Source organism: Eubalaena glacialis, chromosome 7, assembly GCF_028564815.1.
Source record: "Eubalaena glacialis isolate mEubGla1 chromosome 7, mEubGla1.1.hap2.+ XY, whole genome shotgun sequence".
Classification (NCBI taxonomy): domain Eukaryota; kingdom Metazoa; phylum Chordata; class Mammalia; order Artiodactyla; family Balaenidae; genus Eubalaena; species Eubalaena glacialis.
Window position 1 is genome coordinate 42,508,948 of NC_083722.1, and position 19,482 is coordinate 42,528,429.

General features: G+C 35.0%; 1 protein-coding gene across 2 annotated transcripts in view; it reads left to right on the plus strand.

Moving 5' to 3' along the window:
- TINAG (tubulointerstitial nephritis antigen) overlaps positions 1–19,092 on the plus strand; it is an 85,182-nt gene extending 66,090 nt beyond the window's left edge. For both annotated transcript variants that reach the window (XM_061195173.1, XM_061195174.1), the window contains exons 10-11: positions 3,655–3,700; positions 18,645–19,092. In XM_061195173.1, coding sequence (XP_061051156.1) covers positions 3,655–3,700; positions 18,645–18,779 — 181 coding nt within the window. In that variant the 3' untranslated portion in view covers positions 18,780–19,092. The remainder of the gene's footprint in view (positions 1–3,654; positions 3,701–18,644) is intronic.
- The last annotated feature ends 390 nt before the right edge of the window (positions 19,093–19,482 follow it).

Here is a 19,482-nt window from a genome sequence, read left to right on the forward strand (position 1 = left end):
CAAGTATGACTGTAATGAAAATCCTCATGTCCTCAAAGACACCCACTGCCTGACAAGAAGATATTTGTGAAAATATAAACATATTTCTAAAATTTTCAACCTGTTGGTACAATGGGAAAAGTCCAGTACCACAATTCAGGAAAGTATATATATGGGAAAAATGCCCTTCATAGGTCAAAAATAGAGGGACTCTCTCTGTAAATGAATAATAGTAGTCTTCTTGTTTTGTACTAGTTAACATTTATCTTTGTTTGGATAAAGGTTTTAATTATATGAATTCACTGTTAAACCAATGAAAAATTACCTGGGGTGAAGTGATTTTTTCCCAGTCTTTCAGAACCTGGGGTGTTTAGAAAATAACCCACTCACCTATTTTTCTACAACACCCCTTTGCGACTTTATGGGATATTTGATTACCATCCGAGGAAGAATCTACAGAAGATAGAGGAAACAAAAGATAGCTGAAGGTCACAGTGCAAACATTAGACCCTCTGATGGATGAAACTTGCTTGTCGTTTGACACAGAGGTTGTAACATAGGGGAACTGAACATTAGCTTCTGTGATGAGCTGTGGTATTTTCTTTCCAACTGAATTTTGCATAAAGGTCAACATCCTTTGTTTATAATTTTTTCCACAAGCATCCAAGCCCCTGAAACTATCAGTTTCAGCAGACTTATTTTCCTTTTCCTCCCTCACCTTTATTTGAAGCCTTTATTAACTTTTTCTGTCCATTTTGAGAATGTTTATAATAATTGTAATGCTGGCATTCTCCCTGGGTTAAAAATGGTGCTCAAAATAATGCATCTTAAGGTTATAATAAACAGCAATACTTCTTGAAAAGAAATTTATAGCAACTCCAAAGAGTTGATAGATTTGCAAGATAGTAATGCTATTATATCATTAAAAATATTATTTAGATAATCATAACAAAATATATAGGAACATGAAAAATATGGCCATTTGAACAAAAGTGATAGTTTGTATTTCCTAGATATCTCCAAAATAAAGTAGTTTAGTCCACTTTTAACTTATTTGATAATACTACAATAAGAAAAATTATACAACTACATTCTGAAGTGCCTCTCCTCCTTTGTGAGGAAATGTTTCCTTAGAATTACAGTTGACCCTTGAACAATGCTGGGGTTAGGGGCACAGACCCCACACATTTGGAATCCTGCATGTAACTTTATAGCCCACCCTCAGCACCCATAGTCCTCATCCACAGATTCAACCAACTGCAGACCCTATAGTACTGTAGTATGTATTTAGTTAAAGAAACCCCTGTATAAGTGGACCCACACAGTTCAAACCCATATTGTTCAAGGGTCCACTGTAGTTAGTCTTTGATCTGCTGTTAATGGAATTATGTGTAGTCATCATTTTGGTAAATCTTAACCCCATATGCAGTTGTGGATCTTCATGCCCCAAAACAATGTCTCAGTATTTCTGAGAGTGCCTAGTGTTATCTAAAATAGACTTAATAATAAATGCAATACTTACTTCAGAGTGTATTTTGCCTGTATGTCTTCCAATTCCCTCTGTTATACTACTTTATCTTCCCATGCACCATTCTCAATGCAGTGGAGCCCAGGAAGTTAGAAATATCTTACAAAGTGGGAAAGAAACCTTTATCCACTTTTGATATTACCATCTATTTGATTATCATTAAAGTGTTTTATGGAATATACGGTTTTTAGTGAAATAGCTCTATCAGGTTTTAATAACAAGTCTGACTTGCTTCTTCCCCAACTCCAAACTTAGCTGAGTTCAGTGTGGAGCTAAGTTTGGATGCATCTGAGTGGCAGGGAACAAATCATACTCTCAATGGCTCTTCCTCGCTTTTGATGAGGGCTTAATTACTGGATTGAGCTTGTCATGTCTGAATACCTCTTTCTTGATCGGGAGTTCTTTCTTATGAGGCTCCTTAGTGCCTCAAGCAAGACGGATCTCAACTTCTCACCATGTCTAGTGGGATCTCAGATATGGGGATCCTCTCTTGCCTGTATTGTTTTGGAGTCATAAGATTCCTTAAATTCTTCTGATTTAGTCTTGTATTGATATTTTGTATTTCATGTAAAGAGCTAAAGTAACTAGTGTTCAGACTGCCTGAAAGGAAGTTTGCTTGAGTGGTACAGGCTTCCTGAAATTGTCATAATAGCCATGAGTGAAAAATGAGCAACTCAAGGTTTCAGATATGATCACTGCTTGAAGTACACAATGACCTTAGAAGATTTGGGGGCACATAGTATGATTGGTAAATTTTTTCAATGGTGATAGCTTTTTTAGAAAAGTTACAAAGAGGTAGGTACAATTACAAAACTGCAAAATGATTTTGAAAACTGAACCAGTTTGAACTTACTGTTAAAGCACCTAGAATATTTGAAACCATAAAGTGTTTCAGTCCACTGCTCTGTGCATCAGATAACTAAAAAAGACATGGCAATCAGTGCAATTACCAGTCCTAGTCTCCATCAGGAACAAAATAAAGAAAAATTGTTCTTTAGTGTTTTCCTACTTCCCAAATCACTTTTTTCTTCCCTCACTCTCGTTCCAAAGGATCCAAATGCATTCATTATTGCATACTCTTTTGAATGTCCCAAGATCCTTACAATAAACCTGTCATCTTTAAGCAATACTTCTATGCTGTGGTGCCATCATTCTATTTTATACGCTATGAAAAACAGCTTTCTGGCAAATGGACATGTTGAAAATATTTGAACAACACATTTGTACCTCTTCCAGAATGTTCTTTTGTACAATGGCATACCACTCTGACGTTGAGATTTGGTGTATTAGGAATGAATTGATGTGGGCAGGATTATTTTCTCATAATTCACCAAAGTGCATGAAAGTGGTGGTCAATATACTTTCTCCACATAAAACTGATGTCATTCAGGACACACTGTAGTTGGGGACTGTATATTTATAACAGAAGCAATATTGCATATTAAGAACATGAGATTTGGAGTCCTGGCTCAACAGCACTCTGTGATCTTGGACAGGTCTTGATATTTCGTTAGTAAATAGAACATGTTAGTAACATCTATGTCACTGGGTTTAGTCAAGAGAAAAAAAACGAGGTATTGTAGGTCTGTATATTTTATGAACTGTTACCTGCCACATTGAGACTGGCTCAGTACTGAGAATATAGAATTTGATTTCTATATGTACATGTATATATAGAAATGCCACATTAGGCATACAACCATTTTCTAGAATAATATATGCATATGAATATTTTTACATAAATGCTCTTTTCTACAACAGTTATCTTTATTTACATTATGTTTTTTATAAGTAGTCTTGGAGATTTTTAGCAGAGTTTCAGAAGGTGAGATATGAAGAGGGGAGGCATCTTTAAGTACTTTAAAACCCCTGCATCCCAGCTGCCCTAAGACTTATATCCTTTGGTCAATGAGTTTGATTTCAAGCCATTTGGACATAGATGAGTATATTCTGAACAAGTCAATGAAGTTTTGGTTAAAAAGAAAATGATACATGCACATTTCTGTAGGCAATGATGACAGTTCAATAATAAAACACAGTGAGGCAAAGAGAAAAGAAAAGATACAATTCTGATAATAATTTGAATTTTATCAAGATGCAACTCAAACATTTTTAACCATGTCAATATTTTTTATTGTTGTTTTTAGATGGGGCACACTGAGAGGAGCACAGGGGCGGAAAGAAAAATTTTGGGTATGTAATACTTTCCAATTAAATTTCTACTGTGAAGTGAGTATTTTAGAATCATCTGTGTCCGTATTCCCAGCTTTGTATTATTTAGTCATATCCTAAGTCACTGTAATATCATTTGTAATACTGGTATTTCCTCCAACAGAAAATTCATTATAATCATTTATATTATAGTAATATTTTTCAACTCCTCTTATTTCAAATTGTAACAGATGAATCAGTATTTTTTTTTCAAATTGAGAATCAACAGAATAACTTTTGTTCTATTATCACCTATATTAAAATTAAAGAAGTGATTAGAGTTCTCTCATATGTGTCAATCAACTTTGTATTCTTACATTATTTTTGCTATGGGTGATGCTTTTGTAATGTTAGTATCAAATATATATATATAGTTTTGTTTTTGTTTTTGCCAACTATAGCATACACATGATTCTTTACTGAGAAAAAACTAATATCTAGTCTAAAAAATAATAGAAAGTTATACATAAGAAAGTTTGAAGAAGATTGGAATGTATTACCTCAAATCAGGTGGCCACCAGCGTGAAACGAAGTTGGGTGGGAGCTACCCACAGTCGGGGGTCCCTCAGGCCCACTTCCCTGGGAACGTGATGGGCCAGACCGTCAGTTACAATAAAGAAAATTATCCCAGGTCCTTATATTATATACCTTTTTTCCTCCAGAAATAAAGTTTAGGTAATGATATTCATCATAGAATTTGAACTTGAATGTATGCATTAGAGGGCATATTATAACTTATAAAACACTAAATATTAGGGCATGTGTTCACTCAAGTGACTCTTGTTAATTAGATTTCTCCACAAGGCGCTCACAAAAATCAGTCACCCAAGTATGTGGTCACCATTCGTATTTGTCTTGTTGACATATGGAGGTGTTATGCTTTTGAGCAGAATGATGTTTCTTTGTATTTGAACTGAGCTTTCTTAAATATCATTTTCCTTATTAAAATAGCTTGAGATAGTCAATAAAATTAGTGTTCAATAGTTAACATTTATGATATGTGAAAGAGAATATATTATTTGAGCTTCCTGGGATATTTCTGAATGCAGAATAATGTGAGTAGTTAAGGGTGGGGGGATGGCAGAGTGAAATCATCTACAGCATTGCCAAACCCGGGGTAGGAGAAGCCTAAAGAGAGCCTGAAACACACACATGGTAGGTACAGCCCTGAAATATTTGAAACCAGGTACAATTAAGTTTAACCAAAACTTTTCTCTAGCCCTGATCCTACTCAGTTCTTTACTAAATTGAGGGGATTAGTCCCTTACCATATCTCTCTAGGAGAAGGCTAACCTTCTTTGGAAAATAATCTCAGTGTCAATCTCTATGTAGTCCGCCCTCCATATCTGAGGGTTCTGCATCCACAGATTCAACCAACTGTGGATCAAAAATATTTTTAAAGTTCCAGAAAGTTCCAAAAAGCAAAACTTGTATTTGCTGTACACGGGCAACTATTTACATACCACTTACATTGCATTTACAACTATTTACATAACATTTACATTGCATTAGGCATTATAAGTAACCTGGAGATGGTTTAAAGCATACGAGAGGATGTGTGTAGGTTATATGCAAATATTATGCCATTTTATATAAGGGACTTGTCAGCTAAAAAAATTGCACAATGTGAGGGTTGTGAGTTAAGTTTTATTTGGGGCAAAATAGGGACTATAGCTCAGGAGACAGCATCTCAGATAGCTCCGAAGAACTGCTCGGAAGAGATAGGATAGAGGTCTGTATATATATGATTTTGGTGATGGGGGAATACATGTAATCAAGCACACATTTTTGCAGAAGGTTGCTGTTAGTTTCATGAAGGTTACTGCTAGTCACAAGGAGCATATGTCTCCGTTCAGGATTTTAGTGCTTTTCTAGATATGAGAAGATGCAAGAATTTGGGCTCATAAAATCTTCTTCTGAAAATATCTAATTATCTGAAGGTCTGTTCTGCCAGTTTTTCCCAGAGCACAGGGTGCTTCATTCCTGATCTCCACCCTGAGCTCCTTTCAGGTGTGTTGAAGCTCAGAGACTGAAGTGGCTAATGACTTCATCCTTGTAGAGGCAGATGTCAGGTGTCAGTTTTTAGTTGGCAGACTTGAGCATCTGTGGATTTTGGTGCAGGGAGAGAGGGGTCTCCTGGAACCAATCCCCCACAGATACCAAGGGACAACTGTAATTATTATGGCAAAGTATCCAGCATGCATTTAAACATTTTGAGACATGTAGCAGAAAAATGTGACCAATAACCAAGGGAAAAAACTATCAATAGAAGCAATAGATGTAATAACCGTTGTAAAAAATTTTTTAAAATATGAATGAAAAGATAGAGAATTTCAACAAGTTATTTCAATATACAAAAAGAAAAGAATTATTGTAGGTGTGAGTGCAATGCCTGAAATTAAGAACTCAACGTATGGGTTAAATAGCAGGCAGAATTAGATATCTTAAGTAAATGCAATAAAATATATCCAAGTTGCAGTACACAGAGGAAAATATATTGAAAAATCCAGAACACTGGGAAGAGACGGGTGGGACACAATCTAATGTTTTAACATATATGTAACTGTATTCTCAGAAGGATGAGAGAGAGAATGAAGCAGAACCAATATTTGAAGAACTGACAGCCAAAAGTTTTCCAAAATGGAAAGACACCAACCTAAATTCGGAGGCTCAATAAACTCTAAGTAGGAGAAACTAGAATTTTATATCCAGCGGCAACTTTCTTCAAAGAAAGCAAATCAGAAACATTTTCATTCAAACAAAAGCTAAGACAACACAGCATCAAAAATATAAAACAAAAGTTACAGAAGAAAAGAGAAAGACAAATCCACAATTTGGTGGTATATTTCAACACATCCCACTTATTATTTCATAGAGTAAGCAGCTAAAATATAGATAAAGATATAGAAGATTAAAAAAAAACTATTAGCTAGCTTTATGTAATTAAAATTCATAGAATACTAGATACAACTATTAATGAATATACATTCTTTTAGTGCATATGGAATAGTTGCCAAAGTTGACCATATGCTGGGTCATAAGGTAAGTTCAACAAACTGAAAGGATTGAAATTTTACAGAGTATGCTATGTCAAAACTTGTGTTACTTAGCTAAAGCAGTACTTAAAGTAATAGAAGATGCATGTATTTGAAAAAAAGAAAGGTTAAAATCAATTCATATATTAAAAAAGGAAAAGTTGAAAATAGTAATCCAGTAAGCTAGATAAAGAACTCAAACCTCCAAAAATTAGAATGAAGGGAATGAAAAGGAGAAGGACAGAAATCAATGAAAAAAAGTGGACATACAATAGAGAATATCAAGAGGGTAAAGATTTGATTCTTTGAAAAGATTAAATTCCTAGGAAGACTCATAAAGAAACCAAGGGAGAAAAAAAATTTAACATAGAAATGAAAAAAGAGGACTTTCTTCAGTTTCAATAGATATTAAGTAGGTAATATAGGATGCTATGCAAGCATTATGCCAATATATTTGAAAATATAGATGAAATGAATAAAATCCTTGGAAAGCAAAGCATCAAAACTCACACAAGGTGAAAATAGAAAAGTCTAGTTATAATACTATTTGAGAAGCTGATTCTGTATTAAAAAGAAACTTACAAAAAACACCAGTCTCTAATGGCTTCACTGGTAAATTTTTCCAAACATTTAAAGAACAAATGAAATCCATTTTATGTCAATATCTTTTAGGAAATAGAGAAAAAACAGTTCCCAACACACTTCATGAACCAGCATAACACCAATACCAAAACCTGACAGGGACAACACAAGAAAAGAAAACTACTGGGCAATATCTCTTATGAACACAAAATTCTACACAAAATATCACAACTGTAAAATATATTGAAAGGAAAATATATTATGATCAAGTGAGGTTTATCGCAGGAGTGCAAAGTTGGTTTTACATGTAAAAGCAATGAATATAGTTCATCACATTGCCAGACTAAAGATGGAAAAATAAACATGATTATCTTAATTGGTACAGAAGATGCAATAATAACAGTTTTTTTGCCACCTGCCCCCTCATAGGTACTCTCATAAATCCTTTCCAAACACGGTAACTTCAAGATCATTAGGAAAAAACAATTTGTGATTTCTAGACTCTCTTCTACAGGGCTCACATGATTAGCTTAGGCAGAATAATCTCCCTTTTAATTAACTCACAGTCAGTTGATTGGGAATTTGAATCACATCTTCAAAATCTGTTCAACTTTGTGAGATAACATAACCTAATCACAGAAGTGATATCCCATTATATTCTCAGGTCCTTCCCACACTCAAATGGAAAGGATTATATGGGGAAACTACACAAGGGAGGAGGAATTTGGGGGTCATTTTAGAATTCTGCTGACCACAGAAGTCATTTATGATCTAAAACCTCAGGAAATTAGGAATAGAACCTACCTTCCTTCACCTTATAAACTTTATCCACAAAAACCCTAGAGCTAACATCATAATTAATGGTAAAATACTGAATGCTTTTCCCTTATCACTGAAAAATAAAACATTCATTGTCAACATTTTTATTAACATTTTACTGAAGGTACCACCTAGTGCAGTAAAACAAACAAACAAACAAAAAATAAAGGGGGGTGTGGAAAGAAATATAACTGATGTTATTTGCAGATGACATGATTATGAATATGGAAAATCAAAAAATATATAGAAATAAACTATTAGAAACAGTAAGTATATTTAACAAGCTTTCTTGATATAAGATCAATATAAAAAACAAATTATAGTTCTATATAGTAACAAGAAGCAATGGGAAATTAAAAATAAACATGACCTAAAATGATGTAACTAGACTGGTCCCCCCCATCAGGAAACTTACACAAGCCTCTTAGATAGCCTCATCCACCAGAGGGCAGACAGCAGAAGCAAGAAGAACTACAATCCTGCAGACTGTGGAACAAAAACCACATTCACATAAAGATAGAAAAGATGTAAAGGCAGAGGGCTATGTACCAGATGAAGGAACAAGATAAAACCTCAGAAAACAACTAAATGAAATGGAGATAGGAAATCTTCCAGAAAAAGAATTCAGAATAATGATAGTGAAGATGATCCAGGACCTCGGAAAAAGAATGGAGGCAAAGATTGAGAAGATGCAAGAAATGTTTAACAAAAATCTAGAAGAGTTAAAGAACAAACAAACAGAGATGAACAATACAATAACTGAAATGAAAAATACACTAGAAGGAATCAATAGCAGAATAACTGAGGCAGAAGAACGGATAAGTGACCTGGAAGACAGAATGGTGGAATTCACTGCTGTGGAACAGAATAAAGAAAAAAGAATGAAAAGAAATGAAGACAGCCTAACAGACCTCTGGAACAACATTAAATGCAACAACATTCACATTATAGGGGTCCCAGAAGGAGAAGAGAGAGAGAAAGCACCCGAGAAAATATTTGAAGAGATTATAGTCAAAAACTTCCCTAACATGGGAAAGGAAATAGCCACCCAAGTCCAGGAAGTGCAGAGTCCCATAAGGATAAACCCAAGGAGAAACATGCCGAGACACATAGTAATCAAACTGGCAAAAATTAAAGGTAAAGAAAAATTATTGAAAGCATCAAGGGAAAAACAATAAATAACATACAAGGGAACTCCCATAAGGTTAACATCTGATTTCTCAGCAGAAACTCTACAAGCCAGAAGGGAGTGGCATGATATACTTAAAGTGATGAAAGGGAAGAAGCTACAATCAAGATTACTCTGCCCAACAAGGATCTCATTCAGATTTGATGGAGAAATCAAAAGCTTTACAGACAAGAAAAAGTTAAGAGAATTCAGCACCACCAACCCAGCTCTACAACAAATGCTAAAGGAACTTCTCTAAGTGGGAAACACAGGAGAAGAAAAGGACCTACAAAAACAAACTCCACAAAATTAAGAAAATGGTAATAGGAACATACATATCAATAATTACCTTAAATGTGAATGGATTAAATGCTCCAACCAAAAGACACAGGCTTGCTGAATGGATACAAAAACAAGACCCATATATATGCTGTCTACAAGACACCCACTTCAGACCTAGGGACACATACAGGCTGAAAGTGAGGGGATGGAAAAAAATATTCCATGCAAATGGAAATCAAAAGAAAGCTGGAGTAGCAACACTCACATGAGAAAAAATAGACTTTAAAATAAAGAATGGTACAAGAGACAAGAAAGGACACTATGTAATGATCAAGGGATCAATCCAAGAAGAAGATATAAAAATTATAAATATATATGCACTCAACATAGGAGCACCTCAATACATAAGGCAACTGCTAACAGCTCTAAAAGAGGAAATTGACAGTAACACAATAATAGTGGGGGACTTTAACACCTCACTTACATCAATGGACAGATCATCCAAACAGAAAATTAATAAGGAAACACAAGCTTTAAATGACACAATAGACCAGATAGATTTAATTGATATTTATAGGACATTCCAACCAAAAACAGCAGATTACACTTTCTTCTCAAGTGCGCACAGAACATTCTCCAGGATAGATCACATCTTGCATCACAAGTCAAGCCTCAATAAATTGAAGAAAATTGAAACATTATCAAGCATCTTTTATGACCACATTGCTATGAGATTAGAAATCAATTACAGGGAAAAAAACGTAAAAAACACAAACACATGGAGGCTAAACAATATGTTACTAAATAGCCAAGAGATCACTAAAGAAATCAAAGAGGAAATCAAAAAATACCTAGAGGCAAATGACAATGAAAACACGACAATCCAAAACCTATGGGATGCAGCTAAAGCAGTTCTAAGAGGGAAGCTTATAGCTATACAAGCCTACCTCATGAAACAAGAAAAATCTCAAATAAACAATCTAACATTACACCTAAAGGAACTAGAGAAAGAAGAACAAACAGAACCCAAAGTTAGCAGAAGGAAAGAAATCCTAAAGATCAGATCAGAAATAAATGAAAAAGAAATGAAGGAAACTATAACAAAGATCAATAAAACTAAAAGCTGTTTCTTTGAGAAGATAAACAAAATTGATAAATCATTAGGCAGACTCATCAAGAAAAAGAGAGAGGACTTAAATCAATAAAATTAGAAATGAAAAAGGAGAAGTTACAACAGACACCACAGAAATACAAAGCATCCTAAGAGACTACTACAAGAAACTCTATGCCAATAAAATGGACAACCTGGAAGAAATGGACAAATTCTTGGAAAGGTATAACCTTCCAAGACTGAACAACAAAGAAATAGAAAATATGAACAGACCCATCATGAGTAATGAAATTGAAACTGTGATTAAAAATATTCCAACAAACAAAAGTCTAGGACCATATGGCTTCACAGGTGAATTCTATCAAACATTTAGAGAAGAGCTAACACCCATCCTTCACAAACTCTTCCAAAAAATTGCAAAAGAAGGAAAACTCCCAAACTCATTCTATGAGGCCACCATCACCCTGATACCAAAACCAGACAAAGATACTACAAAAAAGAAAATTACAGACCAATGTCACTGATGAATATAGATGCAAAAATCCTCAACAAAATACTAGCAAACAGACTCCAACAACACATTAAAAGGATCATACACCATGATCAAGTTACATTTATCCCAGAGATGCAAGGAATCTTCAATATATGCAAATCAATCAATGTGATACACCATATTAACAAATTGAAGAATAAAAACCATATGATCATCTTAATAGATGCAGAAAAAGCTTTTGACAAAATTCAACACCCATTTATAATAAAAACTCTGCAGAAAGTGGGCATAGAGGGAAACTACTTCAACATAATAAAGGCCATATATGACAAACCCACAGCAAACATCATTCTCAATGGTGAAAAATTGGAAGCATTTCCTCTAAGATCAGGAACAAGACAAAAATGTCCAATCTCACTTCTGTTATTCAACATAGTTTTGGAAGTCCTAGCCACGGCAATTAGAGAAGAAAAAGAAATAAAAGGAATACAGATTGGAAAAGAAGATGTAAAACTGTCACTGTTTGCAGATGACATGACACTATATAGAGGATCCTAAAGATACCACCAGAAAACTACTAGAGCTAATTAATGAATTTGGTAAAGTTGCAGGATACAAAATTTATGCACAGAAATCTCTTGCATTCCTATACACTAATGATGAAAAATCTGAAAGAGAAATTAAGGAAACACTCCCATTTACCATTGCAACAAAAAGAAGAAAATACGTAGGAATAAACCTACCTAGGGAGACAAAAGACCTATATGCAGAAAAGTATAAGACACTGATGAAAGAAATTAAAGATGATACAAACAGATGGAGACATATACCATGTTCTTTGGTTGGAAGAATCAATACTGTGAAAATGACTACAAAGCAGTCTACAGATTCAATGCAATCCCTATCAAATTACCAATGGCATTTTTTACAGAACTAGAACAAAAAATCTTAAAAGTTGTATGGAGACACAAAAGACCACAAAGAGCCAAAGCAGTCTTGAGGGAAAAAACAGAGCTGGAGGAATCAGACTCCCTGACTTCAGACTATATTACAGAGCTACAGTAATCAAGACAATATGGTACTGGCACAAAAACAGAAATATAGATCAGTGGAACAGGATAGAAAATCCAGAGATAAACCCACGCACCTATGGTCAACTAATCTATGACAAAGGAGGCAAGGATATACAATGGAGAAAAGACAGTCTCTTCAATAAGTGGTGCTGGGAAAACTGGACAGCTACATGTGAAAGAATGAAATTAGAACACTCTCTAGCACCATACACAAAAATGAACTCAAAATGGATTAGAGACCTAAATGTAAGACTGAACACTATAAAACTCTTAGCGGAAACCATAGGAAGAACACCCTTTGACATAAATCTCAGCAAGATCTTTTTTGATCCACCTCCTAGAGTAATGGAAATAAAAACAAAAAATAAACAAATGGGACCTAATGAAATTTCAAAGATTTTGCACAGCAAAGGAAACCATAAACAAGATGAAAAGACAACCCTCAGAATGGGAGAAAATATTTGCAAACGAATCAATGGACAAAGATTAATCTCCAAAATATATAAACAGCACTTGCAGCTCAATATTAAAAAAACAAACAACCCAATCCAAAAATGGGCAGAAGACCTAAATAGATATTTCTCCAAAGAAGACATTTAAATGGCCAAGAAGCACCTGAAAAGCTGCTCAACATCACTAATTATTAGAGAAATGCAAATCAAAATTACAATGAGGTATCACCTCACACCAGTTAGAAAGGGCATCATCAGAAAATCTACAAACAACAAATGCTGGAGAGGGTGTGGAGAAAAGGGAACCCTCTTGCACTGTTGGTGGGAATGTAAATTGATACAGCTACTATGGAGAACAGTATGGAGGCTCCTTAAAAAACTAAAAATAGAATTACCATATGACCTAGTACCCAGAGAAAACCATAGTTCAAAAAGACACATGCACCCCAATGTTCACGGCAGCACTGTTTACAATAGCCAAGTCATGGAAGCAACCTAAATGCTCATCGATAGATGAATGGATAAAGAAGATGTGGTACATATATACAATGGAATATTACTCAGCCTTAAAAAAGAACGAAATTGGGTCATTTGTAGAGACGTGGATGCATCTAGAGACTGTCATACAGAGTGAAGTAAGTCACAAAGAGAAAAACAAATATCATATATTAACACAAATATGTGGAACGTAGAAAATGCTACAGATGAACCGGTTTGCAGAGCAGAAATTGAGACACAGAAGCAGAGAACAAACGGATGGACACCAAGGGGGGAAAGGGGGTGGGGTGGGGGTGGAGGTGTGATGAATTGGGAGATTGGGATTGACATGTATACACTGATGTGTGTAAAATGGATGACTAATAATAAATAAATAAATAAATAAACATTAAAAAAAAATCATAGTTTTAGAAGGGTCAAGGAAGAATCAGAGTGAAGTGCTAAAAAGAAAATTTGTTTACTACAACCCTTACTGGTGAAAGTATTTTATAATTCATTTTGTATCTTAAAATAGCAGACTTGATTGCCAGTACCTGAAAATTAGGATATATTTTAGACTCCTATATTTGTGTGAAATTCTTTGGATGGGATATGTCATTTTACTAAGGGTCATAATTACTGTAATTCATAATGAACTTAATGCCTTTTCTTACATGTATTGCATCTAGTTCATAATTATTTCTACTTATATCTATAGTGGTGAGAGAAACATCTTGCTGTCTTTACTTACAGAAATTAAAATTCCAGGAGAGAGAAATATTACTCTGCAGGAAATTTCTGATCTGAAAGTAGACCTGACATTACCAAAATAAGTCTGATTATATTACTGTAGTATCTGTAGTGTTAAATTTTGTGTAAGAATTGGGGCTTTTTGTGTTCTAATTCTGAGGATTCACAATATTGATGACTATTATAAAGGTCTCAGTTATTATAGCTGAATATACCATCTTTCCTTCCTTTACATTTGGACATTTCTATTAAACAGATGATTGTCCTTCTTGTATTATCCTCTATGTCTCTCAACCTCTCTTTCATATTACCTCTCTCTCTTGCCTTCTGGGACTTTGCTTAGCTCTTTCAGTTCCCAGATTTTTTTTTTTTTTTTTTTGGCTGCACTGTGCGGCACATGGGATCTTAGTTGCCCAACCAGGGATCGAACCTGTGCCCCCTGCAGTGGAAGTGAGGACTGTTAACCACTGGACTGCCAGGGAAGTTCCTCAACAATATATTTTTTATTTTTGAAAAACTGAGAACAAATTACAGAACTATTTCTGAAAGGAAAGTGAATTGCTGTCTCTATTAAATGAAGGTGCTGGGAGGAGATAAGCTGAACAGAGTCTCTAGGTCATGGTCTGGCTTTTTAAAGAGCTATATGAACCCTTACTGGGATATTTAGTAGGCAACATCAAAAATGAACCCTAGGGAATACAGAGGTGTATCAGTTTGCTAGGGCTGCTGTAGCACAGTACCAAAAATTGGATGGCTTAGACAAAATATAAGAAATATCTGGTTAGGGGCATAAGCTGCGATTGTCCTCTGTCCAGTTTCTGCTATACCGCACTCCTGCTACATCTATGAGGAAAAATTTAGCAAGTTTCCAGGGAAAACATAGCCTTACTTTGAAGTATTAGAATTTTCTATATATGATAGTCTTTACAGTTTTATAAATATTTTGAAGAGAAAATAATTATTTTTGGTCTATATTTGTTTCTTGGTTTTTTGAAAGTACAAGTGACTTAGGTTTAATGACTATTTTCAACTTAAAGCCTTTTATTAATGTAACCGTTGTGAAGAAAATAATCTTTGTGCCCAATTAAAGTCCTAATACAAAAAAAAAAAATGATGTAACTATTTAAAAACCTAGGGAAGTACTTCCCTGGTGGTGCAGTGCTTGAGAATCCACCCGCCAATGCAGGGGACACAGGTTCGAGCCCTGGTCTGGGAAGATTCCACATCCCGTGGAGCAACTAAGCCCGTGCACCACAACTACTGAGCCTGCACTCTAGAGCCCACAAGCCACAACTACTGAGCCCGCATGCCACAACTACTGAAGCCTGCGTGCCTAGAGCCCGTGCTCTGCAACAAGAGAAGCCACCGCAATGAGAAGCCCGTGCACCACAACAAAGAGTAGCCCCCACATGACGCAACTAGAGAAAAGCCCGTGCACAGCAACGAAGTCCCAATACAGCCAAAAATAAATAAATAAATAAATAAAAACCTAGGGAATATGTCAATGAAAAATGTGCAAGATTTTTAGTGTTACAAGAAATTAAAGAAGACCTAGCTAAAAGGAGAATTATACCATATTGATGACCTGGAAGTCTCTAGATTAACTTTCCCAAATTGATCTATTAATTTAGTAACATCCTAATCTATGTCCCAGAAGAGATTTTTTTTTGTTTTGGAGGGGGAGAGAGGATTATACTGAAAAGATGATTCTAAACTTTAAATGGAAATGCAAAAGACCTAGAGTACTCAAGATAGCCACAGTAAAGAAGAACAAAGTTGGAGGATGTACACTACCAGGTTTCAAGACTATATAAATCTGCAGTAATTAAGGCAGCATTTTATTGCCAGCAAATTTGATTTAGCAGCACATTAAAAGAACCATTCACCATGATCACATGTGATTTATACCTGGTATGCAAGGATGGTTCAACACACATGAACCAATCAATGTGAAACATCACATTAATAGAATGAAAGAAAAAATTATATAGTAATCTTAATAGATTCAGTAAAAACATTTGACAAAATTCTACATTTGTTAATGATAAAAACTCTTAACAAGTATAGAAGGAATGTACCTCACAGATAACATACTTAATGGTGAAAAGTTGAAAGCTTTTCCTCTAAGATGAGAAACAAGACAATGGTGCCCATTCTCACCACTCCTATTCAACATAGTACTGGAAGTCCTTTCCAGAGCCATCTGGCAAGAAAAAGAAATAAAAACCATTAGAATTGGAAAGGAAGAAGTAAAATTGTCTCTATTTGCAGTTTATATAGGTATACCGTGTTTCATTGCACTTTACAAATATTGGTTTTTTTGTTTTGTTTTGTTGTAGAAATTGAAGATTTGTGGCAATAGACCATATTGAGCAGTCTATTGGCACCATTTTTCCAACAGCATTTGCTCACTTTGTGTCTCTGTGTCACATTTTGGTAATTCTTGCAATATTTTAAACCTTCTACCAGCAAAAATATTTCAACTTGCTAAATAATCAGATGATGGTTAACATTTTTTAGCAATAAAGTATTCTTAATTAAAGTATGCACATTTTTTTTAGATGTAATGCTATTGTACACTTAAAAGACTACAGTATAGTGTAAACATAACTTTTATATGCACTGGGAAACCAAAAAATTTATGTGACTCACTTTATTGTGATATTCATTTTATTGCAGTAGTCTGGAACTGAACCTGTAAAATCTCCAAGGTATACCAGTTTGGAAAATCCTAAAGACTTCACCCAAAAGTTGTTAGATCAAATCAATTAATTCAGTAAAATTACAGGATAACAAAACTATCATACAAAAATCAGTAGCCTTTTTAGACACTAGCAACAGATTATCTGAAAAAGAAATAAAGAAAACAAACAATCCCATGTACAATAGCATCAAAAAAAAAAAAAGAAAAAACTTCGGAATAAACTTAACCAAGGAGGTGAAAGATCTCTACTCTGAAAACTATAAGACATTGATGAAAGATATCAAAAATGTCACAAATAAATGGAAAGGTATCCTGTGTTCATGAAGGGGAAGAATTAATATTGTTAAAATGTCAATACTTCCAAAAACATCTATAGCTTCAATGCAATCCCTATCAAGATTCCAATGGCATCTTTTACAGAAATTGAAAAAAAAATCCTAAAATTTATATGGAAACAAAAAAGACCCCAAGTAGCCAAAGCAGTCCTTTGAAAGCAAAACAAAGCAAGGAGTATCACATTTCCTGATTTCAAGTTATACTATAAATTTATAGTGATCAAAACAGTATGATACTGGCATAAAAACAGACAGATTAATGCAACAGAACTGAGAGTCCAGAAGTAAAGGTGGAAGGGAAAATTGCTTTTAATCAGAAAGTCAGAAATCTGGGGAGGAGGCGGACTTGTGTCCCCCAAAAACCAACTCCAAAGATTCTGCTTGGCCATGAAAGTTTTAAAGGGAAAAGGGGAAGTAATCTCAGTTAATCATTGGGATAGGGGGTCAAGGTCCTTGCCATCCCCTACTGCCTGCAGGTTTGTTCACTTCTTGTGATCTTTCTTTAGTTGCTGTCTTGTTCACACAGTTTGTTCTGGAGATCACTGAAGGGGAAGCTACGGAAGAGATCTGGTCATCTGTTAATTATTTATTCTTCATTTCTACTTCTTTGATCTATGGGAAGAACCAACAGATTAGGCAAGGTAGTGTGTGATCAAAAGATTTGAAAACTGTGCTTGGGTCAGAGATGAGCAGAACATGGGAGTGGACTGTTTAAGTTTAGTTAAAATATAGCTTTGCTAAAGTGACAAGAAAAGGGGTTTCCTGCTGAGGACGGTTTCCTGCAAAGAGCTGTTTACATCCCTGTGGGGGTTTTTTCCTACCTGTTTAAATTCATCCATCTCAGTTCATACAGAATAATGTAATCAAAATATAAATTTGTCCACCTGCATTCCTGCTGGAAGGAACTCAACAACTTGTCATCATTTTCACCATTATTTTCTCAGTATGGATTTCCTCTCTTCCCTTTCTAGCCTCATAAACTACCAACCTGCTTCTGTTTTATGATCTAATGATAACAATTTTGTTGCTTCATTTCTCTGCTTCATGCTGCTTCATGCTTTGATATTTATGTTTTTACTGTTTACCTGAATCTCCCTTCCTCCATTTTTTTAATCTGGTTAATTTACTCCTAGGCTTTAATATGCATCACATGGGGTATTTCTTCATGACAACTTCCCTGAACCATTCAGATAAGTGAGATGCCTCTCCATGTGCATATTTCTACCTTAGTACTTGCCTTACGTTGACCATCCTTCATTAGGCCATAAGCTCCCTGAACACAAGATATTTTTTATCATGGTTCCTCCCGTGCTTAGCACAGGGCCAGTCACATAATAGACACTCTGTAACTGCAGCATGTGTCATCTTCTGATGTGGCATTTCAAACTCTCATGCATATGTTACTATTGTACTCTGGGGGAATTCATCAATTTTGGTTATCATGAACATGAGTATATATGCATATTAATGTAATTAATGAATAATATAATTGTTTTGTTCTTCTTTTCAAAATGTGTAGGTTCTTAATAATCACAATCTATAATAAGTCAAAAACATATAAAGCTACATAGGAGTCCCCTGTAACTTTACAGTTTGGATTAAAAAATATCCAAGTATTATTCAGTTTGTTTTTTTTTTCCTGCAGATTGCTGCCAATTCCTGGGGAAAGTCCTGGGGAGAGAATGGCTATTTCAGGATTCTTCGAGGAGTAAATGAGTCTGACATTGAAAAGTTGATTATCGCAGCTTGGGGCCAACTGACAAGTTCAGATGAACCATAACAAAGCATTAAATTTCCATAAGGCCAGGCATTCAAGTCACCCTTTAAATTGAAATTAAGCAACGTGACATTCTCTGTGACAGTGGAATCTCTGCCTCTTCGCCTTGTTGGTATAACGTGCTTGTTTTCTTGTTTCACCCCAGGCTCTAAGCTCCTGCTTCCTTTATATTACCGAGTTGTAAAAACACTAACAGAGGATGGAGAGTGGCTTCAAATACCTTTCGAGTTCACTGGTAGTCTTTATTTCCCTCTCTTGACAATGTTCTTTTTGACTTTGATCATTAAACAGTGTGATGGCACTTGTTTTAAACATTCACAGCATTTGTTTGTACACATGATCTGGTTTCTCTCTCTTTGACCAATGAGAACTTCTGACAAAAAGCACCAAAAACACCTTTTACCATTGTTACGATTTTTTTCAACTCAATAATGCTTTCTTAATTCAGACCTTGCTTATGTTTTGCCAGAAAGAGATGGAAATAGATTGTTTCCCTCAATAAGCTCACATTTTGGTTCTTTTCATTTGTCTAAACTGAACTCACAATCTGAACTCAAAAGGTGAGTCACTCTCACAGGAAAGAACTACTCTTCACCCTACTGTGTAATGGCTTGTGAGGTGGGGAAGATGATAAGTAACAAAAAGACTTAGGGGCTGATGCTGACGATGCAAGTACCGTCCTGATATACACACATACTCCTATTTT